The sequence below is a fragment of the Maniola hyperantus genome, chromosome 26 (genome assembly GCF_902806685.2).
Source record: "Maniola hyperantus chromosome 26, iAphHyp1.2, whole genome shotgun sequence".
Lineage (NCBI taxonomy): Eukaryota > Metazoa > Arthropoda > Insecta > Lepidoptera > Nymphalidae > Maniola > Maniola hyperantus.
Genome location: NC_048561.1, coordinates 1,171,513 through 1,196,919, shown reverse-complemented (window position 1 = coordinate 1,196,919; position 25,407 = coordinate 1,171,513). Strand labels below are relative to the sequence as shown.

Sequence of the window (25,407 nt, the reverse complement as noted above, 5' to 3'; positions counted from 1 at the left end):
TGTGTTTTCATGTGTTTCACTAGCTTATGCTCGCGACTTCGTCCGTCTAGACTACATATATTTCAACCCCCTATTTTACTCCCTTAGGGGTTGAATTTTAAAAATCCCTTGGCGGATGCCTACGTCATAATAGCTGCATGCCAGTGGTTTGAGCTGAGCGTTGATAGATCAGTCAGTCAGTCACCTTTTTCTTTTATATATTTAAGACTAACTAGATCGATAAAACGTTCTTTGACTTTGTTAACAGACAGACTTAAGTTTCAGTTAAAACGAGACAGATTTATGTCTTCGATATAACCCTGTCTAGTTTTAACTCTATTTTAAAGCCGCTGAGCTGTCCGTCTAAACCTTTATAGATCTCAGCCCTAGGCAAGTCGTATGCGAAAGTAAAAAAAAAAGGAATATTAGCCATTTTAATCATGACGAAATAGTTAGGAATGCCAAATGACGAAATGGGAATGTTCCCATTTTATCATTTGGCAACCAAATTCATTTATGGGATTAATCAAAGGAGTCACGACTCTGAGAAATGAGAAGTGCGATGCAGGGAGCCAAGCGTCTGATAAAAAATCTTTCCGGATCCATATAAATTTGGAAATTCAAAGTGTGTGTTTTCATATGTTTGACTAACTTCATGAGCTATTTTCTTTTGTACCGACAGAACTTGCAAGATAAAGGTTTTTCAAATAGTTTGATTAATCATCAAATGATATCACCTAAATATACACAAAATACTCGCAATTGGTGTAATAATAGTCCTATAGTCCGTACAAAATGACTCCTCACGCGCCATTTTAACTATGGGTCAACTGCGATGGTCAACTGTCATGTCAAAAGTACGGTTAAAATGAAAAATCGTACTTTTTTCATAATCGAAATTTGACTCAAAAAGTTAAAATGGCACGTGAGGAGTTCAATTTTACGCGTTATATGTTCCATTATATTTAGTTATTTCTAAGTATATTTAATTTTTTACGACTTATGTCTGTTTTAATTACTGTACATATTCCTATGGGACTTTCAGTTAAGGTGGATTTAGACCGCGACGACGTGGCGACGAGCGAATCGCTCGTTTGGTCTAAATCCACCTTAACGAGTTAAAATTTACTTAGTAGCTACTTAAGAGTTAAAAAAGACAGAAATCTGTCTCTTTTTAACTCCTAACTCCTAACTCCTATTGTAATGTAAAAATATAGTGTCATAACTAGTTAAAGTTAGTATAATTTGATTAATTAATAGGTATTATTGTATCATACTTAGTTACCTATACCTACTTACTGTATTTTTTTATATGTAGTTGTAACTTGTAAGGAAAACATCGAAGTAGGACAACCATGTAAAAACAGTAGGTATTGCACTGTGTGACTTAAGTACCTGACGCTTATCCGCGACTTGAGTTAGATAACGTCGTGCAATAATCAGCTTAGTCTAAAATAGTCTGTCTTTCTATACTTTAGACCTTTTGGTATCAACTACCTAACACTACTTCAATAAAATGTACCTATTTAAAATACTACATATAGTTAGTTACTTATTGTAATTAAAAAATCGGAATTTAAACAAAATTTGTTTTATTTTATGAAATAACATTAATCTAAGGAAATAACACACTACAGTACAATGCGACAAGGCTATCTTGGCGCGTGGCGAAAATCGGAACTAACGTTGCCGTCAAGTGTCCACTTTGTTCTTGTTTGAATAGTGTAAGCCCTTGTTCTCCAACAGCGCCCCCCTGTCAATGTCATTGAAGTGCCAAGGGAGCCTTGTCGCACTGTACTTACGCTCCCCGTCAAGTAAGTCTTTGTTTGTGGAAATAAGTAGGCTAGGTACCTTAAATATTTTACAACAGAATTCAGCAACCTTTAGACTTGTCTTTACACAAGTTTAAAAATCAATTAAGAGTAGATATGTTCCTGCAAATAATAATAATAAAGGAGCGTGGATCAAATTTTTGTAAAGAGCAGCCGTTGAGTTTCTTGCTGGTTCTTCTCTGTAGGAAAGATATTCCAAACCAGTAGTATATAGATGCATTTGTAGATTCAAAAATAAGTACTTTTAAAAGTTTATTTGATTAAAAATAAGTAGTTACATTTTCTACTCTATTCTAATAAACGGCTTTTGGTATTAATAGAGATCCGTGAGAACCCAGAGCCACAAAAGCAGTTAAAAAATCAATGTCTGTCTCGGACTCAGACTAAGAATAAGGTCTCGGAAGGTTTGTGCTTTACTCTAGACTAGAATCCAGAGCTGTAAAATCAGCCTAAAAATGCTTTACTAGAACCCAGAGCTGTAAAGTCACAGTCAGTTAGATGGTTAGAGGTTATTGGTCTCTACTCTGTGGTCAGATTTTAAAAAACATATCATTATTGATTTTGTCTCGATTTTGTAATACAATTTGCAATTTTAATTTTGGTCTTTTTCATGCGAAAACTTCAAATATAATTGCTAGGTAGTTTTTCATTCCAAAGAATATTCAGTGCTGAATAACACAAATCCGTGAAAACGTATGTGTACATGAAATTTATCTGAAAATACACAAATCTTACACGGTCGAATTGTGTTACAATTTCCATTGATGATCGAAAACCTCTCTTTTCACGAAGTTTTAGCTTTTTATGGTGACTCCTCGTCATTTAACAGGAAAATATGAAACTGTGATTATATGGCAGCTATGATAAGCATAGAATACTTCAACGTTTTTATGTTTTTAATGATAACTTTTTAATTTGGAAACTGTATTTGTGACCGTGTATAAAGTTTGTGCAGAAGTTCTTGGATTATTTGCGAATACGTAAATGCAAGCCTGATAATATATTGTTCAAGGTAAGCTGATAGCTAGCGAGCTTATATACCTACTTCAAGACTTCAGCCAGTACAAAAACCAACTAGTAGTAGCTTATATTTTCATCTATTAATTTCAAAAATCCTTTAGTGGATGCCTACGGCATAATAGCTATCTGCATGCCAAATTTCAACTTGATCCGTCCAGTAGTTTGACCTGTGCGTTGATAGATCTGTCAGTTAGTCCCCTTTTCCTTTTATATATTTAGATTTTAAACATGAAAGTGTCTTTGTTTCTTTGTCCTTCCTTCACACCCTACCGGCCACCCTACCGGCAAAGCCCTGACGCCAAGCGATTTAGCGTTCCGGTACGATGCCGTGTAGAAACCAAAGGGGTATGGGTTTAATTGCTGTCCACTTTTTGTTTCCCAATGTCATCTCTGATGAAATTGGGAAACAAAAAGTGGACAGCAATAAATTGGAGCTTAAAATTAATAACCGTGTTATTGACTCCAACATTGAAATTGCAAATACATTTGAGAATTTTTTCCGGAATATTCCAGTCACCACTACTAGTTCCCTTAGTTCCTCGCCAACAGAAGCCTATGATCTACTCAGGGCCAATGTTGCTGAGTGCTGTGTCTTGTTTAGGTTTGAATACGTTACTCCACATGACATTATTAAAGTGTTCAAATCTTTACAAAGCAAAAAAACAGGAGATCTATGGGGGATATCAGTAAAAATAATCAGCAATATTATCGATATTATTGCGCCATATCTAGCCATAATTTTTAATGAATCTGTGGATTCAGGATCCTTTCCAGACCTCATGAAATGTAGTAAATTGATACCTCTTTTTAAATCTGGTTGCAGAAGTGATCCAAATAATTACAGGCCAATTTCAATTTTGCTAACACTGAGCAAGATATTTGAGAAAATCATGCTCAACCAACTGCTTCGACTGCAAATACTATTTTATACATGGCATAATTTTGTACCTATATCAAATATTTGAAAAGAGCAACCGCCGAGTTTCTTGCTGGTTCTTCTCGGCAGGAAAGGCATTCCGAACCAGTGGTAGATGCATCCGACTATTCGTAAGCACTTGTAAAAGTTTATACGAATAAAAAAGATTTTCATTTTCATATTCATTAATAAAAACTGCCATACCCCTTCATCATCTTAGACTGCATCATCACTTACCATCAGGTGAGATTGCAGTCAAGGGCTAACTTGTATCTGAATTTTAAAAAAAAAACCCTAACTAAGCAACCAATCGACTTGATTTTTGGCATAGAGATAGCTGTTGAAAGAACGGAGAGTAACATAGGCTACTTTTTATCCTGGAAAATCAAAGAGTTCTGAATCCACGTGAACGAAGTCATGAGCTTCAATTATTAGTATAATTATAAATATGAACGTTTGGATATTTCGTACTCTTTTGTGCCACCATGAGTTAGCTGATTGAAATACTTGAACATACCTCATTCAGAGTGACACTAAGTATAATTTTTTTTGATAAAAATACAATATGGTATCGCAGTCAAGTTTTTTAATTTTTTTTCTCTCCCTACTGGTTTTACAGATCAGAAGAAGTTACAGTTTTACAGAAGAAAAATGTAGGGGTAAAGTTCCTGTAGGGCGATTTCATAAAACTGGCATCAATCATTATTACATGATACATCTCAATTGTTGTGATTGGCTGAACTTTACTTGTTGCAACAGTGCATTGTAGCCAATAGTGAGCGAGTGTCAACCTACCGCAATCGTGCAGCTTTTGACTATGCATTTGACATACAGTAAAGTACAGTAGCCAAAGACTAGGCCCCTCAATATGCAGGGTGAAAGTATATCATAAGAAGCCAAAGTTAGTAAAGTCTGTACCATATACAGTGGAAATACTTACCCAAGGTTGGGTAAAATACTTACCCAAGTGGAAATACTTACCCAAGGGTCTCCCAGGGCTGTGCCAAAAATCATAATGGAAAATATGGACTGTGGAAGCTACCAAGAAAAATATGAATTAACACCCAATTTGGTTAATCTATTGGAAATAAATTTGGAAATTCTTGAAAATGTAGATAATCCTAATCCCAATTTACATGCAAATTCAGAAAGATCTTTAGATAGAGATTTAGAAGTTGATTTATCAACTAATAACCTTATTAATCAAATGAACCATGAAGTACAAGTGTTAGGAAATACTGAAGGCTTAAGTAAAACATTTAATTCAATGGATAACTTTAATACAGAAAATGATAATAATAAAGAAAATGATAACAATATGGAAAATGATAATAATACAGAAAACGATAACTGTACAGAAAATGATAATGATACAGAAAAGGATAATTATACAGAAAATGATAACAGTACAGAAAATGATAAAAATACAGAAAATGATAACAATACAAAAAATGATAACAATACAGAAAATGATAATAACACAGAAAATGATAATAATACAGAAAATGATAGTAATTCAGAAAATGATAACAATACAGAAAATGAAAACAATACAGAAAATGATAATAATACAGAAAATGATAACAATACAGAAAATGATAATAATACAGAAAATGACAATAATACGGAAAATGATAATGATACTGAAAATGATAACGATACAGAAAATTATAATAATATGGAAAATGCAAAATATACAATTTCACATGAAAATGAACATGTTAATATTAAAGAAGAAAGGGATTGTACTATAATCAAAATCGAACCGCGCATAAAAAATGAAAACAAAGAAACTTTGCATAGTACTGAGACGAATGAAATGAACTCTTTGCAAAATAATGATACGGTTTTGATGGAAAATGAAACCCAAGGCTCTTTGCAAAGTATTGAAACGGGTAATGAACAAAATAATGCTGAAAAAATTGATGTAGTAGAAAATATATGTGATGCAAAACTGGATATCAAAGAAGAGTTATTAGACAAGGTTAACGCAAGAATAACTAGCTCACTTGAGGAAATAATGAAACAGGTATTTAAAACGTTTACTTTAAGGAATAAAAATCATAAATTATAAAACTTTCTTAAATAATTCTTTTTTCTATTGCTAAAAACGGTATGAAAATCTGTGCTTTTCACACAACATGACTTTAATTTATAATCCACACTAATATTATTAAGCTGTGATAGCCTAGTGGCTAGGACGTCCGCCTTCACATCGGAGGTCGGGGGTTTGATCCCGGGCACGCACCTCTAACTTTTCGGAGTTATGTGCGTTTTAATTTATTAAATATCACTTGCTTCAACTGTGAAGGACAACATCGTGACGAAACCTGCATGCCTGAGAGTTCTCCATAATGTTCTCAAAGGTGTGTAAAGTCTGCCAATCCACACATGGCCAGCGTGGTAGACTATGGCCAAAATCCTTCTCTGGGAAGAGACCCGTGCTCTGTAGTGAGCCGGTGATGGGTTGATCATGATGATGATAACGACTTATATTATAAATGCGAAAGTGTGTCTGTCTGTCTGCTAGCCTTTCACAGCCTATCTGTACAACTGATTTTAACGAAATTTGGTACAGCGATTAGCTTGCATCCCGGGGAAGGACATAGGCTACATTTTATCCCGGAAAATCAAACAGTTCCCACGGGATTTTTAAAAAACCGAATTCCACGCTGACGAAGTCGTGGGCATCATCTAGTTTATAATAAAAGTAAACGCTGACTGACTGACTGATCTATTAACACACAGCTCAAACTAGTGATAGAGGCAATGCTCTACAAAGCCGAAACGTCTTAAAAAGAGACAGAGCTATGTCTCTCACATAAACCTGTCCTGTTTTAACTCAATCTTAAGTCTGAGCAAAGTCAAAGTGCACTCTATAGATCTCAGCCTGAGAGGAGACCCGTGCTCTGTAGTGAGCCGGCTATGGGTTGATCATGATGGTGTGATTACAGAAATGCAGTAGACTCAACGCCTGTGCAGTGAAGAGTGAACCAGCGGACGATGATGATGATTTACTGGTGCCAAACAAAGTGTGAGTTGTCTTTACTTACTACTTTAGGGCTCCATACCAATGGGTGCCACCTGGATCGTATTACTAAGCCTCCGCAGTCCGTCCGTCTGTTTGTCAGCGGGCTGTTTCTCATGAACCGTGATAGGTAGAGAAATTTTCACAGAATGTGTTTCTATTGCCATGAAAATTAAAAAAATTAATAAGTGATTTCTTGTACGATGGTTGTCACGGCACTTGACCGATTTTTTTTTAATTCAAATTTTTGTTTTGTATTTCAATGCACAGACCACCGCCTATAGACGCCTAATAGCCGAACACCCCTATCGCCACCGCCTAATAGCCGAACACCCCCCCCCCCCCCCCCTCGCCAGGCTTAGGCACTTGCTTAGCATAAACTAGCGACCCGCCCCGGCTTCGCATGGGTGCAATGTAGATACTAATGTGGTGTCATTGAGGCGTCATTGCCTCGGCAGCTTTGCAAAAAACTCAAATGAGAGGATTTTTTTCCGACTTAATTCACATTATTTCAATTTCTCAAGGGATCTCTAATTTTTTGAGAATTAAACTATAGCTATAAACCTTCCTCTTAAATCACTCTATCTGTTGGTGAAAACCGCATTAAAATCCGTTGCGTAGTTAAAAAGATCTACGCGTTCTTACAAGACATACAGACAGCGGGAAGCGACTTTCTTTTATACTATGTAGAGAAGTCGGCCCACGTCCGTTCGGTACCCTCATTCCGCAATTTGTCTTGATAACGTCACTTTTGAGTCCTCCAATCACAACAAAGCATTCTCCCCTGTCCCCCGCCAACATTTTACACGATTTTGTTTTCATGCAAAACCTATACAAGGTTATGCGTACTCTAGGAGTTGAATTCTCTGTGTTTCAGTGTATCCTACCGCGAGCGCAGTCCTATTCAAGAGAATGCAGATGAATTTGGTAAGTACATAGATTTCTATTACGAACTATCTAGGCATGTTAAAAGCGGTGGTGGCCTACTAGTTCATCATGATCAACCCATCGCCGGCTCACTACAGAGCACGGGTCTTCTCTTAGTGTGAGAAGGGTTTTTGGCCATAGTCTACCACGCAGCATGCTGGTCAAGTGAAGATTGGCAGAATTCACACACCTCATCGCTGGCTCACTACAGAGCACGGGTCTCCTCTCAGAGTGAGAAGGGGTTTTGGCCATAGTCAGTCTACCACGCTGGGCGTGTGCGGATTGGTAGACTTCACACATCTTTGACATTATGATGAACTCTCAGGCATGCAGGTTTCTTCACGACGGTTTTCCTTCACCGTTACAGCAAGTGATATTTCATTACTTAAAACGCACATAACTCAGAAAAGTTAAACGTGCCCGGGATCGAACCCCCAACATCCAATTAAGAGACTTCCTAACCACTAGGCTATTTTGGAAAAAAAGAATAATGGTGGACAACAAGGTAGGCCAAAATATTCAAAGCCCTTTCGTAGCCCTATTTTACCCCTTTGGGGTTGAATTTTGAAAAATCTTCAGGTTATGGATTAAAAAGATACTGTTTTTTCTTTATCATAAAAACTCTTATTTCAGGAGCTCCATCGCCCAAGAAGCTTAGACCAAGGCGCAACCGCTCCCTGTCTACTAACAACATGGTGGAAATAGCACAGACAAGCAAAACCAAAGACAAACGGAAGAACAAAACAACCAAAGACAAGAAACAAACTAAAAAAGCCACAAAACGAAAAAGCATCCCAAACAATTTGATTGCATTGAACGATACAAAAAGCGGAGAAAATAAAGCAGAAAAAATATTAGAACCTGAGTTATCTTGTAACTTGTGCACTTATAGAACTTGGAATAAAACTTACATGGACCTCCACACACTTACACACAAAAAACTAGAAGAAAGAGGTATTTTCTCGTGTAAAATATGCGACTTTGTGACTCGAGAAAAATCAAGTTTGACAGAACATCTGATAGAACATAACGGAAAAAGACCTTTTAGATGCTATCTGTGCAATTTCAAGTGTGAAGCACCGAGCATATTAATAAAACACTCGAATACTAACCATCCAGACATAACTAGGCCTTTCTCGTGTAATATATGCGAGTACAAGTCAGCACACAACAGTGATATTATACGACACACTAGAACTCACACCGGTGAAAAGCCTTTCCAGTGTAGTCAGTGTCCGTACAGGTGCACGGATATCAGCTCGCTAGGATTCCACACGAGAACCCACACAGGTGAGAAACCCTACTCGTGTAAACTGTGCGAGTACAGAAGCAGATGCAACAGCGCTTTGATCAGCCATATGAGACGACACACCGGTGAAAGACCGTACACGTGTAAAGCGTGCGACTTCAAATTCGCAAACAACAGTGATTTAATACGACACATGAAACTCAACCCAGGGGAAAACTTCACGTGTAAAATATGCGAGTTCAACTGTTCAGCTAAGTGTGCTCTAATAAAACATTTGCGCACACACAGAGAAGTGGATAACTACAATTGTATTATATGCAGTTACAAGTGCTCGAGGAATAGTTACTTACTCAAACACATGAGGAGTCACAACGGTGAAAATGCTTACACGTGTAAATATTGCGAGTTTCAATGTGACACGTATGTAAAGTACTCGAGACATGGGAGAAGACACATGGGTGAGAGGGTTTTTACATGTGAAGTTTGTTCGTACACGTGTAAAGGTAGACAGGTTCTGGCCAGACATGTGAGGATTCACAGTGATGAAAAGCATTATTCTTGTTCGAGCTGCGACTTCAAGAGCTGGCGTAAGTGTGACCTGGCGGCGCACGTGCGGACCCACATGGGGGAGAAGCCGTACTCGTGCGCGCACTGCGCGTACTCGTGCAGAGACGGCCGGACTCTGAAGAAACATGTGCAAAAGAAACATGTCGGCAAGAGTGAAGTGGAGTTCATCATCTGAATGTTTGCGACTGTCATTTTAGGGTTCCTTGTAGTGTGATTTCTAAAAGTTAATAAAATAGTGTTTTTAGGGTTCCGTACCTCAAAAGAAAAACGGAACCCTTATAGGATCACTTTGTTATCTGTCTGTCGGTCTGTCAAGAAACCTATAGGGTACTTCCCGTTCACCTAGAATCATGAAATTTGGCAGGTTATAGCTGACATTTGGGGAAAAATCTGAAAACCGTGAATTTTGGGGCTAGGTCACACAAAAAAATTAAATTGTGGTCATGAACTAATAATTAGTATTTTCAATTTCCTAAGTAAGATAACTATATCAAGTGGGGTATCATATGAAAGGTCTTCACCTGTGCATTCTAAAACAGATTTTTATTTATTTTTATGTATCATTGTTTTTGAATTATCCTGCAAAATGTCTGTCGCTGTCGCTACTGCAAAGTTTTACGTTATCAGCCCGCGGATCTAGTGTGCAAACCCTCTTACAAATAGTATTAAGACGAATTGAATACTCCGATTCTACTAATTGTTTTTTTTTTAATATTTCAAAGCTATCTGCAAATCAGTCATTGAATGCGCTCTTATCAGATTGTTATGAGTGCATTTAGCATACATACTAATTGTAACTGTGATCATTGAACTCATGTGTACCACTAAACTACTTTTAGTACTAGATTTGTAATCACATAAATTACAAAATTTAAAAAAAAAAAAAACTTAGCTACCCCAATTTACAAGAATCACAAAATGAAATGTATTATGTGAAATAAAACAGTTTTATAATTAAAAAAGATTATTTATTTTCTTGTGTTCATTTTAAACAATGTGTCTTATTAGGTACATAAAATAAAACTAAACATGTAGATCAATCCCAAGCAACGCACGAGTTTGACGTCTGTTTAAATTGCGCTTAATTTTTTAGGGTTCCGTACCTCAAAAGGAAAAACGGAACCCTTATAAAATCACTTTATTGTCTGTCTGTCTGTCAAGAAACCTACAGGGTACTTCCCGTTGACCTAGAATCATGAAATTTGGCAGGTAGGTAGATCTTATAGCTGATATTTGGGGAAAAATCTGAAAACCGTGAATTTAGGGTTGGATCACAAAAAAAATTAAATTGTGGTCGTGAACTAATAATAAGTATTTTCAACTTTTGAAGTGAGTGACTATATCAAGTGGGGTATCATATGAAAGGTCTTCACCTGTACATTCTAAAACAGATTTTTATTTATTTTTATGCATCATAGGTTTTGAATTATCAATTTGAATAATTGCAAAATGACGAAAAAATACGACTGTAGTACGGAACCCTCATTGCCCGAGCCTGACTCATACTTGGCCGGTTTTTTGTAAATGATGGCGCCACTTGAGATTCGATGCCCGTTGAGCTATGTAGTTCACTGTGGTTCAAAAACTCATGGACTTAAATACCTACCTAACTAAGCAGAGCACAGTTTTCTTGTGTTTCACCAAATGGCCTTTATGCTTGAATCTAGAATTACATAAATCACACGCATACGGCTTTTCACCCGTGTGAGTTCTCATGTGGTATACTAAACTACTTTGAGTCCTATATTTGTAATCACATAAATTACAAGCAAATGGTTTTTCACCCGTGTGAGCTCTCATGTGTACCACTAAATGACTTTTAGTACTAGATTTGTAATCACATAAATTACAAGCAAACGGTTTTTCACCCGTGTGAGTTCTCATGTGCAACACTAAACTACTTTTAGTACTATATTTGTAATCACATAAATTACAAGCAAATGGTTTTTCACCCGTGTGAGCTCTCATGTGTACCACTAAATTACTTTTAGCACTAGATTTGTAATCACATAAATTACAAGCAAACGGTTTTTCACCCGTGTGAGTCTTCATATGGCGCATGAGTGTATTATGTCGGGTAGTTTTATAATCGCATAACTTGCATTTAAAAGGTATATCACCCATGTGAGTTCTCATATGGTCCATCAAATAACGTTTCATAGCACCTTTATACGCACACAAATTACAAGCAAACGGTTTTTCACCCGTGTGAGTTGTCATGTGTACCACTAAATTACTTTTAGTACTAGATTTGTAATCACAAAAATTACAAGCAAACGGTTTTTCACCCGTGTGAATCTTCATATGGCACATGAATAGATCATTTCGCGTAGTTTTATAATCGCATAACTTGCATTGAAAAGGTTTATCACCCATGTGGGTTTTCATATGCTCCATAAAATCACGTTTCGTATCACCTCTATACGCACACAAATTACAAGCGAAAGGGAGTTGACTGGTGGGATTGCTGTCTACCGATTCAAATGGGTTCAGTATAACTTTGTGAGAATTTATGAACTCATCAACGTTATTTTCGAAGGCAACATCCAAATCGTCGTTTATGTTAGTTGGACGCACTTGGTTTTGTTGATTCGTTGCAATTCCCGCGGGCGAAGGAGCGGCTGAAACAAAATAACTGATGATGACATTTATTTTTAAATAATTCTTTTCTTTTAATGTCACTCGCTCGGAAACAATCCTTTTGCCCTTTGAAATCTGAGTGGAAAGTGGTAATTTTGCTCTCTAGGGCGCAAAGTACGAGTTGAAATTCGAACGTGACGAACTGTCGTCTATGGTTGCGTACCTACTTACTTTTTTTCTTTCTATGGAGGAACGTGCAGTGCTCAGACAAGCCGCCAAGCGCTTACGAGCACGAAGAAACCAATATAATGGGCACCTTTGGCTCAGGGGCAACCAGCGGCGGACTTTTTGACGTTTAATTTTAAGTTGGTAAGGTTTATTTAAGTTTGTATGTTTTAATATACTATTTTTAAGTACTTTTAATTTAGATTTAAGTTTATTTAATAGAAAGTTGAAAAAAAATCGAAATTAAATTCAAAAACATTGGTTCGTTTGCACAGTTCGTTTGTGGTTCATCATCATCATGATCAACCCATCACCGACTCACTACAGAGCACGGGTCTCCTCTCAGAGTGAGAAGGATTTTTGGTCATAGTCTACCACGCTGGCCATGTGCGGATTGGTAGACTTCACACACCTTTGAGAACATTATGGAGAACTCTCAGGCATGCAGGTTTCCTCACGATGTTTTCCTTCACCGTTAAAGCAAATGATATTTAATTAATTAAAACGCACATAACTCCGAAAAATTAGAGGTGCGTGCCCGGGATCGAACCCGCGACCTCCTATTAGAAGGCGGACGTCCTAACCACTAGGCTATCACAGCTTATGTGATTGGTTAGTCACTCAAAATGGTTGACGCCCACTGAGCTTTTACCATTTGTATGGAATTACGTAACACTAACTACCCTGTACTAACTTCTCTCCGTGGAAAGTATAGCCTATGTATGGTCTTCAATGTGAAACACACAGTTGGTATTAAGTAACAGAGGTTGTAGGCGAATGACAGAAACCACGGGTATTTTAGAATTTCTTATTTACTCTATCACAATTTGTAGCGATATACACAAATATTTACATTATTTCTTAAATCTAAAAAAAGAAGAATTAGAACAAATATTAAGAAGAATTATTCTTAAAATATTAAGAAGAATTATTTACAACAACAATAAAAACTCTCGAATTTCTTTACAAGTTTGACATTCTATTACAAATATGGCGGAGCCCTTCTCAATTGAAATACATACAGGGTGTAACCAGAACGCTAGCAAAAACTTAGCGTTAATGGGGCCGATTCTCTAGTACACATTCTCTAAACAAACTAAATTAACAGGTCTATATCTAGTGCTTTCCTTTTCCGCAAGCAACATTATGAAAGGGATAGCAATAGATTTAGACGTGATATTTTAGTTTAGTTTAGAGATTGTGTACAAAGGAATTAGCCACATTGGGGCCGATTCTCTAGTACACAATCTCTAAACTAAACTAAATTAACAGGTCTAAATCTAGTGCTTTCCTTTTCCGCAAGCAACATTATGAAAGGGATAGCAATAGATTTAGACGTGATATTTTAGTTTAGTTTAGAGATTGTGTACAAAGGAATTAGCCACATTGGGGCCGATTCTCTAGTACACAATCTCTAAACTAAACTAAATTAACAGGTCTAAATCTAGTGCTTTCCTTTTCCGCAAGCAACATTATGAAAGGGATAGCAATAGATTTAGACGTGATATTTTAGTTTAGTTTAGAGATTGTGTACAAAGGAATTAGCCACATTGTTATACTACCTAAACATAATTTACATACCAATAACCATTTGATACCACAACAAAAGCGAAAAAAATCCATACTATAATATTATAAATGCGAAAAGGTGTCTGTCTGTCTGCTAGCTTTTTACGGCTCAACCGTTTAGCCGATTTTGACGAAATTTGGTACAGAGGTAGCTTGCAACCCGGGGAAGGACATAGGCTACTTTTGATCCCGGAAAATTTAAGTTCCCACAGGATTTTTAAAAACCTAAATCCACGCGTACGAAGTCGCGGGCATCAGCTAGTATCCTATAATTTTGTAAAACTTCACGATACATTGCAAATAAAACAACTGGCTGACGCAAGGGGTCAACGAACGTTGCGTACGTAGGCAATTCGGAGTCAATGCCACGTCGTAGGCGGGGCATTGACCCCAATTTTGAACGCTATACATTGCGGGTTTGAAATCACTAAAACTACAAAATGAGGCGATCGGTTATTGGTATTGGATTGTGTTTAGGTAGTATAACAATGGTACTGATTCTGAACACAACCTAATTTTAGAGTATTCGCATCCTGTTCTTACTAATATAATATGAAAAGGACAAGCAGTTTGACATTTCTAAATTTAATTTTTAGATGGTAAAACCCGTGATTAAAGCGCACAGTCGCGAGCCTACTGTTTAAATTTGTAGCGTGCACTAAAATTTAGAGTCTTTAAATGTAAAGTTCATGTTCTGTCCCAATTTAGCATTGTTAAAAAGAAAAGGATGCAGATACTCTAAATTTAGTATAGAGAAAGACAACGGAATCGGTGCAATTAACGCTCAGTTTTGCTAGTGTTCTGGTTACACCCCGCATGTGTCGCGCCACGTCGCACAGCGCAGCTCAAATGCGTTAGTAAATAGATTTTACATACAGTGGGAACTCGATTAACCAGACTAATAATTGATGTCGTTAGGGATCCGGATAATCGAATGTATGAAGAAAAGCGGGTTTTGTGCATATTATGTAGCTCACTATAACAGTATTTTCGATTTTCAAAGTATGATAACTATACCAAGTGGGATATCATATGAAAGGGCTTTGCCTGTATATTCTAGAACAGATTTTTATTTATTTTTATGCATAATAGTGTGTGATTTATCGTACAAAATGGCGGAAAAAATACCCGAGTATGGAACCCTCGGTGCGGCAGTCCGGATAATCGCGAATCCGTATAACCGAGGGCCGGATAATCGAGTTTCTACTGTACTATGAAAAAATCGCTCGAATAAGCGGGCGGGCGCACTTGAACTGGCACATATCGTACGGTGAAGCTGAATGAAGGGACGACGGAGCGAGCCTTCACATACTATGGTTTCTGATGATATGTGCGGCTAGACCGGAGCGCTGAGCACACTTGAACTGGCAAACGTCGCACATGAACGGTTTCTCGCCCGTGTGAATTCTTATGTGTCTCGCTAGATCGCTGCGGCGCGAGCATCTGTACTTACACCTGTGTTGTGCCAGACCGCATCTGCGAGCGCACGAGTCGAGTGGGTGCAGCTGAATGAAGGGACGACGGAGCGAGCCTTCACATACTATGGTTTCTGATGATATGTGCGGCTAGACCGGAGCGCTGAGCACACTTGAACTGGCAAACGTCGCACATGAACGGTTTCTCGCCCGTGTGAATTCTTATGTGTCTCGCTAGATCGCTGCGGCGCGAGCATCTGTACTTACACCTGTGTTGTGCCAGACCGCATCTGCGAGCGCACGAGTCGAGTGGGTGCAGCTGAATGAAGGGACGACGGAGCGAGCCTTCACATACTATGGTTTCTGATGATATGTGCGGCTAGACCGGAGCGCTGAGCACACTTGAACTGGCAAACGTCGCACATGAACGGTTTCTCGTCCGTGTGAATTCTTTTGTGCCTCGCCAGATCGCTGTGGCGCGAGCATCTGTACTTACACCTGTGTTGCGCCAGACCGCATCTGCGAGCGCATTTAAACTGACACATGTCACACGAGACGAGTGGGTGAAGCCGAATGAAGGGACGACGGAGCGAGCCTTCACATACTATGGTTTCTGATGATATGTGCGGCTAGACCGGAGCGCTGAGCACACTTGAACTGGCAAACGTCGCACATGAACGGTTTCTCGCCCGTGTGAATTCTCTTGTGCCTCGCCAGATCGCTGCGGCGCGAGCATCTGTACTTACACCTGTGTTGCGCCAGACCGCATCTGCGAGCGCATTTAAACTGACACATGTCACACGAAAACGGTTTTTCCCCCGTGTGAGTCTTCATGTGCCTCCGCAAATCGCTGCTACGCATACACTTATAGTCGCACAGTTCACAACTGTGCGGTTTTTCCCCCGTATGCGTTTTTACATGCCTAACCAAATCGCTCCTGCGGGAACACGTATGCGGGCATAGCTCACACGAAAACGGCCTATCGCCGCTATGCGCCCTCAAATGTTTCAACAAAAAACTGGTTTCGCTGCATTTAAAATCGCAGAACTTACAAGAAAACGACTTTTCTCCAGCATGAGTTTTCCTGTGTTGTTTCAAAGTGCTTTTACTCCCGCATTTGAAATCGCAGAAGACACACGAAAACGGTGTTTCCCCCGTATGCTTTCTCATGTGATTGGTCAATAATACAAGTTTAGTACTCTTATAATCGCATAAATGACATGTAAAAGTCGTGTCATCCTCGTGTATTGTTAAATGCTGGATCAAATCGGTTTTAGTCTTAGTTATATAATCGCAATGATCGCACCCGAATATAATTTTAATGTCGTTTTTCTTTAAATGCGCGTCAATGTGGGATGCTAGTTTTTTACCCGTATTCGTTTTGAAACTGCACAAAGTGCAAGGAAATTTTAGTTTTTCATCGCTATTCGAATTATTAGTAGTATAATTATAATTGGAGTTGTAATTACGTTTTTTATTAACATGTTTTTGGCGCTTTTTGTTTTCTGGTAAATCTAACTCAGCCGAGCAGATATTTGTATTTTGATTTACGTATCTGTCTGACAACGAGTCGCTGTCAGAAATTCTTGGGTCCACCTCAATTTCTATTTTAATTGTCTGTCCCATCGTCTCGTTTATATCTGAAGCAACAAAAAATATTATACTCTATCTGTGTAAAGAAGTTAGTATAGGCTCTCTGTCACGTAATCGCATACAAATGAAAGAGACGAAAATCTCAACGGGCGTTAACCATTTTGAGACACCAACCAATTACAAACATATTTTAATGTGGACTAGCTAATACCCGCGACTTCGCCCGCGTATATCTAGGTCTTTAAAAAGCCCGTGGGAACTCTTTGATTTTCCGGGATAAAAAGTAGGCTATGTCACTCTCCAGGTCTTTAACCCATGCAAAAATCACGTCAATCCGTTGCTCCGTTGCTATGTGATTGAAGGACAAACCAACAAACCGACAAACAAACACACTTTCGCATTTATAATATGGGTACTGATTTGTGTCCGTTTCTGATTAATTTTTGAAAATTACGTGGAAACTCTTTGATTATCCGGGATAAAAAATACCTTGCCTATGTCCGTCCCCGAGTCAACAATCTCTGAACCAAATTTCGTTAAAATCTTACTACTTCCTACATCATCATCATCATCAATCGATAGACGTCCACTGCTGGACATGTCTTTTGTAGGGACTTTCACACGTCACGGTCTTGCGCCGCCGCCATCCAGCGGCTCCCGCAGACTCGTCTGATGTCGTCCGTCCACCTAGTGGGGGTCTTCCAACGCTGCGTCTTCCGGTGCGAGGTCGCCATTCCAGCACCTTGGGACCCCAACGTCTATCGGTAGTACGAACTATGTGCCCTGCCCATTGCCACTTCAGCGTCACAACCCGTTGAGCTATGTCGGTTACTCTAGTTCTCCTACGGATCTCCTCATTTCATATTTGATCACGTAGAGAAACTCCGCACATAGCTCTCTCCATCGCCCGCTGAGTGACTCTGAGCTTTCTTATGAGGCCCATAGCTAGCGACCATGTCTCGGATCCATATATTTTTTTTCTTAAGAATATTAGCCATGTTAAATGACTAATATTCCCCTTTCCTCTCCAACTAAGCGTCAGGCTTGTGCTAGGAGTAGGTACGACAATAGTGCAACGGGCGGGGTTTGAACCGTCGACCTTTCGATTTTCAGTCCACTCCTTTACCCGTTGAGCTATTGAGGCTCAATGTAAATATGTCAATATACATGAAATATGTCATCACTAGCAACACGCATTCGTGATTTCATGGATCCATCAAAAAATACGAATCGACTGACTACTTACTGGTCTCCATATCCTCAGCATCTTCAGTTGGATGCAGCTGCGTTCGCGGCTCTGTGTCATCACTCCCGTCCATGGCACCAACTAAGACAAAACATTGTTAAGGCGATATGCGTCCCAAAAGACATTTCGGATGTTCAAAAAAATCAAGTTTTGGCCTCAGAAACTACAAGTTTATTTTTAAGGTTCCGTACCTCAAAAGGAAAAACGGAACCCTTATAGGTTCACTTTGTTGTCAGTCTGTCTGTCCGTCAAGAAACCTACAGCGTACTTCCCGTTGACCTAGAATCATGAAATTTGGCAGGTAGGTAGATCTTATAGCTGACATTCGGGGAAAAATCTGAAAACCGAGAATTTGTGGTTAGATCACACAAAAAAATTAAATTGTGGTCATGAACTAATAATTAGTATTTTCAATTTTCTAAGTAAGATAACTATATCAAGTGGGGTGTCATATGAAAGGTCTTTAGCTGTGCGGACAGACGGACGAAATCGCGAGCATCAGCTAGATTAATATATTTTATTCGTCTGCCAATCCCCATTGGGCAACTGTTGCAGACTTTGGTCTGAACTCTTCTCTGAACAGACCTGTCCTCAGTAGTGTGCCGGCAATGGGTTGATCACGATCATAAGTTTGACTCTGTTATGTCTGGTGGGAGGCTTCGACCGTGACTTGATACCACCCTACCAGCAAAACCGTGCCGCCAAGCGATTTAGCGTTCTGGTACGATGCCGTGTAGGGTCTGCCATACCCCTTCCAGGTTAGCTCGCTCCATCTTAGACTGCGTCATCACTTACCACAAGGTGATATAACTTGTACCTGAATTTTAAAAAAAACTCACCTGAAGAATGGCCGTAGTCCGGGAAATATTCGTCCGAGTTTTGATTCTCCTGAAACCCATAAATTATATTGTATATACCCGGCTATATATATATTGGAATACCCGGCTGATTTTGTTGTGGGCTCTTCTCAGACCTGGGCGCGTTTGGAACCCTCGTAGCTTTAGTTTTAAGTTTGCGTGATAATTATCACCACTATATCTTACAAATCCAACATCTGACTATCAAAAAGAGTAATTCTGGTTACACCCTGTATAGTAATAGTATGGATAGTATGGACATAATCAGTAGGGCCATTGTCTAAAACCTGCATCAATCATTATTACAATCTAAATTGCTCTGATTGGCTGAATTTGTGCGATTCTTGTTGCAACAATGCATTGTGGCCAATAGTGAGCGAGCATTAACCAATCAGAGATGATTGCGATCGTGACATTGTAGCTGTCAAACAACCGCGGTAGGGCCACGGGTCTCTACATAGTATAACCTCACCTCCATATGCATCGTGGTATGATGCATGTACGTGTCCTCATCTGTAAACTCCATCATACAAGTTGTACATACAAGTGTCACCTCCAACTTGACAGGTGCCAGCTCTGTGGTTTTCTCTTTACATGACGGTATCAATGGAGGCTCACTTGTTTGTCCTTCATAATCATCAGACTGTCTGTTGCAGTCATCGTCTTCCATCACTGACATGTCCTGAACGTTGTCTGCATCAACAGATATACAGCCATTCTTCTCTTCACGTTTCACTGCAACAACTTCAACGGATGTGCCCGATTCTGTCAGTATGGCTGTGTCTGAATTATTTATACACAAATCGTAATGGTCCGGGTCTAATACTGTCTTCACGATGTTGTGTTTCAGTTGATTGTTTACTTCATCGAATATATCCATGTGTTGCATAGTTATCTGCAAGAAATACATTCTTTATTAGATGACAGTGACTTCGTCCGCGTGGATTTAGTTTTTTACAAATCCCGTGGGAGCTCTTTGATTTTCTGGGATAAAAAGTAGACTATGCCACTCTCCAGGTCTTTAACTATACCCATGCAAAAAATCACGTCAATCGGTTGCTCTGTTGCAAACAAACACACTTTCGCATAGTGATTATTGAAAGAAAGAAAAAAGAGACCAATACTTTGTTGGAAGTAGCCCTGCACAGCCGCCAAAGAAAGAAGGGGAAAGAAGATTTTTATTTATTTTTAAGTGACATTGTTTTTGAAAAATGCAATTTTCCTGCAAAATGTCGAAAAAACACGACTGTAGTACCCTCAGTGCGCGAGTCTGCCTCGCACTTGGCCGGTTTTTTTAAGAAGAATATATTAGCCACGTTAGTTGCTAACTTGGCATCTTAAATTTAAAACATAGATTTTATGTACTATCTACCTAAGGCATTCTAATGTATCTAAATTAAGTCTTGGCATTAAGCTAGAATAACTAAGCATTATTAGCCATCATTATGTATTAAGCGACCCCGGTAAAAGTTACATTAAAAACAATTTTGCCTAACATCTAGCAAATTTCATTTATAACACCTCATATACATTACAAGGGAGTCGACGGCTAGCTTCTATTCTTTACTAGGTAGATAGATCAAGTAAAGTAAATTATTTTTTTTTTTCCTCTAATCTTTGTAAGGTGGTAGATTATTCCGTATCCGGGTATATTTCCATTCCGCCCAATTTACCACCCTTGCAAATGGCGCCCGAACGTTTTTTTTATATAGTTATTTCAGTATATTTTGAGAAATTTTGTGAATTTTATGAAATGTACTCCGCTGATTGTACAATTTTCTAAGTAGTGACACATTGCAAAGAGCACTAAGCTGTTTTTTTATGGTTAACTAACTAAATAATAACTAATAGTTAGAAATTTTGTTTGATAGTTTAAGTAATTTTCTGAGTATAGTCCAACATTTGTTTTTTCTTACTTAATTAACACTTTATAAATGGTGCTTATGCCGTTTAATTATGTTATCGACTTACCTTGGAGGTGTATAAGTGAATGTTTGCCTTCAGTTTAGTAATAAACATTGCTTAACTGAGTTGTTGTTGGGTATTGCTTTCAATAGTAAGTACATCTTATGTTTGAAAATTCCGGTAACTTAGTATAATTAAAGTTTTGAAACGCTATGTCCTGTTAACTAGTTACACACATACATTTATAAATACTAAGAGTTACAACTTGTGAAACTAAATATATAAACTATATTCAGAGATTACATTAATTAGCCACGTTAGTTGCTAACTTGGCTAATATTCCCCTTTTTCCTCCAATTAAGCGTAAAGCTTGTGCTAGGATTTTGTACGACAACAGTGCAACGGGTGGGATTTGAACCGGCAACCTTTCGGTCTTCAGTTCACTCCTTTAACCTATCAGCTATATTCAGCTATCGAGGCTCAGACAAAGACAAAGGACATAGTCTGTCATAGTGTGTGACAAAGTCGAATGTTACTCACTAGCTCATGTTTGTCAACTAGCTCCATCATCAGGGCACGGGCTCTCAAGCTCTTGTCTCTGAATCTGCTAAAGTTCATCAATCTCTGAGCACATTGTACACAAAGTGTTTCTTTCAGGTTTCCCTGATCACACGGCTGAAACAACACATAAATTTATACTTATAAACTAGCTTCTGCTCGCGACTACGTCCGCATGGACTGCACAAATTTCAAACTCCTATTTCACCCCCTTAGGGGTTGAATTTTCAAAAATCCTTTCATAGCAGATGCCTATGTATGTATAGCTATCTGCATGCCAAATTTCAGCCCGATCCGTCCAGTAGTTTGAGCTGTGCATTGATACATCAGTCAGTCAGTCAGTCACCTTTTCGTTTAATATATTTAGATTAAACTGCAGTGTTTGTCTGTAACTTCGAAATAACTATATGCATACAAAACGACTTTTCACACACCATTTATTTAATACTAGCTGATGCCCGCAACTTCGACCGCGTGGAATTAGGTTTTTTAAAAATCTTGTGGGACCTCTTTTATTTTCCGGGATAAAAAGTAGCCTATGTCACTCTCCAGGTCTTTATCTATACCCATGCAAAAAATCACGTTAATCCGTTGCACCGTCGCGACGTGATTGAAGGACAAACCTACAAACTAATAAACCAATAAACCAACAAACAAACACACTTTCGCATTTATAATAAGGTTACTGATAATAAGGGTACTGATTATGTGACAATTTTCATGTTGAAGTACAATCTTAGTCCTTATTTTAAAGGTGAACCATACTTTTAATAAGACAGTTTATCCATAGAGTTAAAATGGCGCGTGAGGAGTCATTTTCTATGGGCTATCAATCATATTAAACTTATAATATAGTTATTTGGACTATACCACAATCAAACGTTTTTAAAATTTCTTTGTCTGTCTGCCTGTTTGAACAGGCTTATCTTCGGAACGGACCTGGACGAAACTTTCACAGACAAGTAGAGCATTAACCAAGAAGACTACTTTTTAACTGACTTTCAAAATATGAGGATTTGTGTTTTACTGCCTAACAATCTCCGAGATTTCTGAACCGATTTGTTTAAAAAAATTAATCCATAGAGAAACTGCAACATTGTCCCATAAAAAATTTGTATTCCAACACCTCAATCCTGATGCTGCAGGGGACCTGACCACCAAAACTGATGGGATCTAGAAACTGTTGGTTATAAATTGATATTGGAGGTACCTACTTCTTGAATTAACTATACAACTTACAGGAAGTCCCACTAAGTGTTGGTATGCTTCATCCAACTTGTATTTACTCATCAGAAACAGTTTGCTGTGAGCGTCGAGGCATATCATACAGACCTGTGAAAATTTAACTATAATAATTTACTAACACTTAGTATATTATAACAAATCTAGCAATTACTATAATTATTTATTTATAGTAGTGATTCAATTATTTGAATGGTAAGAAAGCTTGGGAATGAGTTGCTTAACAGCTTTGTGTTAGTTCTAAGTGACTTTGTAAAGTGGTGATAGTAAAAAGAATACCCGGCTGAGTTTGTTGTGGGCTCTTCTCAGACCTGGGCGCGTTTGGAACCCTCGTAGCTTTAGTTTTAAGTACGTATTAATTATTATCACCACTATATCATATCATCTTACAAATAATAAATTTATGACAATCAGGAAGCGTAAAATTTTACCAATTCTGAATAAATAATTTGAGTTAGAGTTTGAATAAGAATGTAATTATATGAAAAAGAGTTACCTGCACCATTGAGGGGATAGCACCAGTAGGAATTTGCCTTGAGCCACTTTCCGTTGTAGAGATTTCATCACTAAGAAAATGCTGCGAACAGACCACAGCACGCTCAGGCAGGAGAGTGTCTTGTTTGCCGAGGGCTCTGAGCCAAGCAGCGCGGAGATGCACTTCACTGGGGAACCTGGAAGTAACTCGTAGCTCACCATGGAGGTGTCATCGAGTGGGATTCATAGAGCAGTGCAAGCTGGCTTGTAGGATGAGAATCAATGAAACAACCAACGCTAACGCCTGCCGCTACAGTTTAGATATTGTTTTATAGGAAAAATGGAACACTCACTCGTGAAATGAAATCTCTGAGACGATCTCCGCAGTGGCTTTGCAGAAGGGCACACAGCACCGCATTTTCAATGATACATCAAAGTTTTAACTCAAGACAAATAGAAGCACCAACTAAATAATCATCCTAACTTGATAAGTATCTAGCTATTATTACCTATTTATTTAATATTTTAGCTATTAAAATCTAAAATGCTACAAAACCAGTCTACACCACAAAACAGAAAACACTAGCAGAAAACATTTAAAATCTTATAAAAATTCACAGAAAAATTAAAGTCAACCAAAGAGTAAAAATGCTACTCACAATGCAGCACAGACATAGAGTAAAGTAATACACTGGAAATAGAGAGCCTTCTCATAAGATTTTAATGTCACCCAAATTCCTAATGCAAACCTAGCACCATCTATTAGTTGGTCACCTACAACTGTAACTGTATACATACCTATAGGTATCTACATACATATATACCTACTATACCTATAAATAAATAGGTGGTACCTACTACGTGCATTATATAGGTAAACCAAAACCACAATCAGGGTGCGTAAACTTAGATCAAAAAGTAGGGAAATGTATTGCGTACTATACTGCAAAATTACATAGTACGCAAAGTTCTGGGTTGTTACTTATTTGACAAGTATTTTTAATTTAGCAGTATTATAATCAAGTAATTCAAAAATTCAAGTTCAGAGGGCAGTAGTGCTGCGTATATTTTCCAATGTCGTCAATAGATGGCGGTATGTCTCATTCCATGATTATACCAGCTCAAAAAAAACAACTAAAGTGGTAGGTAGCTTTTATAAAAAGCGTTATTTTATATTTTATTTTTTTATTAAAAGTAATTAACTTGTGTTCAAAAGAAAAGAAAAGAAAAAGTAAAATAACAATTATTACGTTATTTCTCTACTAAATTTACATTGGCGGAATTTTTGCGAATCACAAAAAGACGGGATAAAGAGCCGAATAGAAGAAAAAAAGAAGAAGAAGTTAAGTATAAATTTTTTTGTATAGCTTTTTTCGTAATTCTTTCTAAGTTAAAATTTTTTTTTTTTTAATTTATCTTTATTTAGTTGTATTTCTGTTAAATCACACTGGCAGCACTGGTCATTGACAAAAACAACAAAAGTCAATAAATGAAAATGTCGGACGCGTGAGTTGTGTCGTATTTTTTGGATTAAATAACCTAATCTAAGATTTTTGGTACGTGCGAAATGTGAATTTGCCTGAGGCCTTTAAGTTGAGCTTTAGTTCATGCGGTCAGGTTCATTACAGTGATATTTGCGCAACTGTTTACTGTCTTTGTTCTGCGCATGGAACACTAAAGACAGGATTTGTTAGTAGGTATAGTCAGTGTATTTTATTCATTGTATTAAACTTTTAGTGCATATTTAATGTATTAAAGTTACTTCTAGTGTAAATTATAGTGTAGTCATGTCATCAGCAAAACATTTTACGATGTAAATGATCAATTTTGTTTTCATTAAGTATAGCAAATATAACCTACATTATTGTAAAAATAACTTTGTTTTATTCAGGGCTGATTTTTTCAATCGTCAAATAAAACTCACAAAATCAAAAATCCATCGTTATTTGACGATTGAAAAATCAGCCAAGTAACCCATATCTAGAATAATAATAAGAAAGTAGGATAATATAGGTACCTAGTACCTACGTACCTATATTATACGTATAAATGTATATAGTACCTATACCTATGTATTACATATATACGTAGATATAGATTCAGTCACCATAGTTCCAAATTTCAAATCTAGGGGCGCTTGTGATGCATTTCCAATTTTAGGCTCGAAGTTTGGTCTCTATTTCATATATTACAAAGTACTCTGTGACCACAATAGACCTTTGACT

At 37.9% G+C, this 25,407-nt stretch overlaps 2 protein-coding genes across 3 annotated transcripts; one reads left to right on the top strand and one right to left on the bottom strand.

Moving 5' to 3' along the window:
- The first annotated feature begins 2,343 nt into the window (after window positions 1–2,343).
- LOC117994062 (zinc finger protein 37-like) lies at window positions 2,344–10,500 on the top strand. Its single transcript, XM_034981937.2, has 5 exons — window positions 2,344–2,823; window positions 4,367–5,776; window positions 6,702–6,781; window positions 7,653–7,702; window positions 8,336–10,500. The coding sequence occupies exons 2-5, from the start codon at window positions 4,763–4,765 to the stop codon at window positions 9,691–9,693; spliced, it is 2,502 nt and encodes an 833-aa protein (XP_034837828.1). The 5' UTR covers window positions 2,344–2,823; window positions 4,367–4,762; the 3' UTR covers window positions 9,694–10,500.
- On the bottom strand, window positions 10,386–23,807 carry LOC138404170 (zinc finger protein 37 homolog). Of its 2 annotated transcripts, XM_069507496.1 has the most exons (9): window positions 23,536–23,807; window positions 23,205–23,379; window positions 22,706–22,798; window positions 21,449–21,583; window positions 19,476–19,898; window positions 18,986–19,034; window positions 18,147–18,227; window positions 16,777–16,947; window positions 10,390–12,139 (listed from the first exon to the last, which is right to left on the bottom strand). In XM_069507496.1, the coding sequence occupies exons 1-9, from the start codon at window positions 23,598–23,600 to the stop codon at window positions 11,121–11,123; spliced, it is 2,211 nt and encodes a 736-aa protein (XP_069363597.1). In that variant the 5' UTR covers window positions 23,601–23,807; the 3' UTR covers window positions 10,390–11,120. The 2 variants fall into 2 exon arrangements, with proteins under 2 accessions (XP_069363598.1, XP_069363597.1); XM_069507497.1 differs by lacking the exon at window positions 23,536–23,807 and having other exon boundaries at window positions 10,386–12,139; window positions 22,706–22,812; window positions 23,205–23,344.
- Between the last annotated feature and the right edge of the window lie 1,600 nt (window positions 23,808–25,407).

Bases quoted from the DNA above. Each gene is read 5' to 3' on its own strand.
- LOC117994062 (XM_034981937.2), top strand. From the start codon at position 4,763: ATGGAAAATATGGACTGTGGAAGCTACCAAGAAAAATATGAATTAACA. The intron at 5,777-6,701 runs GTATTTAAAACG...GTGTGATTACAG, and splicing joins TTGAGGAAATAATGAAACAG to AAATGCAGTAGACTCAACGC. The intron at 7,703-8,335 runs GTAAGTACATAG...CTCTTATTTCAG, and splicing joins AGAGAATGCAGATGAATTTG to GAGCTCCATCGCCCAAGAAG.
- LOC138404170 (XM_069507496.1), bottom strand. From the start codon at position 23,600: ATGCGGTGCTGTGTGCCCTTCTGCAAAGCCACTGCGGAGATCGTCTCA. The intron at 23,380-23,535 runs GTGAGTGTTCCA...AGTTACTTCCAG, and splicing joins TCAGAGATTTCATTTCACGA to GTTCCCCAGTGAAGTGCATC. The intron at 19,899-21,448 runs GTGAGTAACATT...TATTTCTTGCAG, and splicing joins TAGTTGACAAACATGAGCTA to ATAACTATGCAACACATGGA.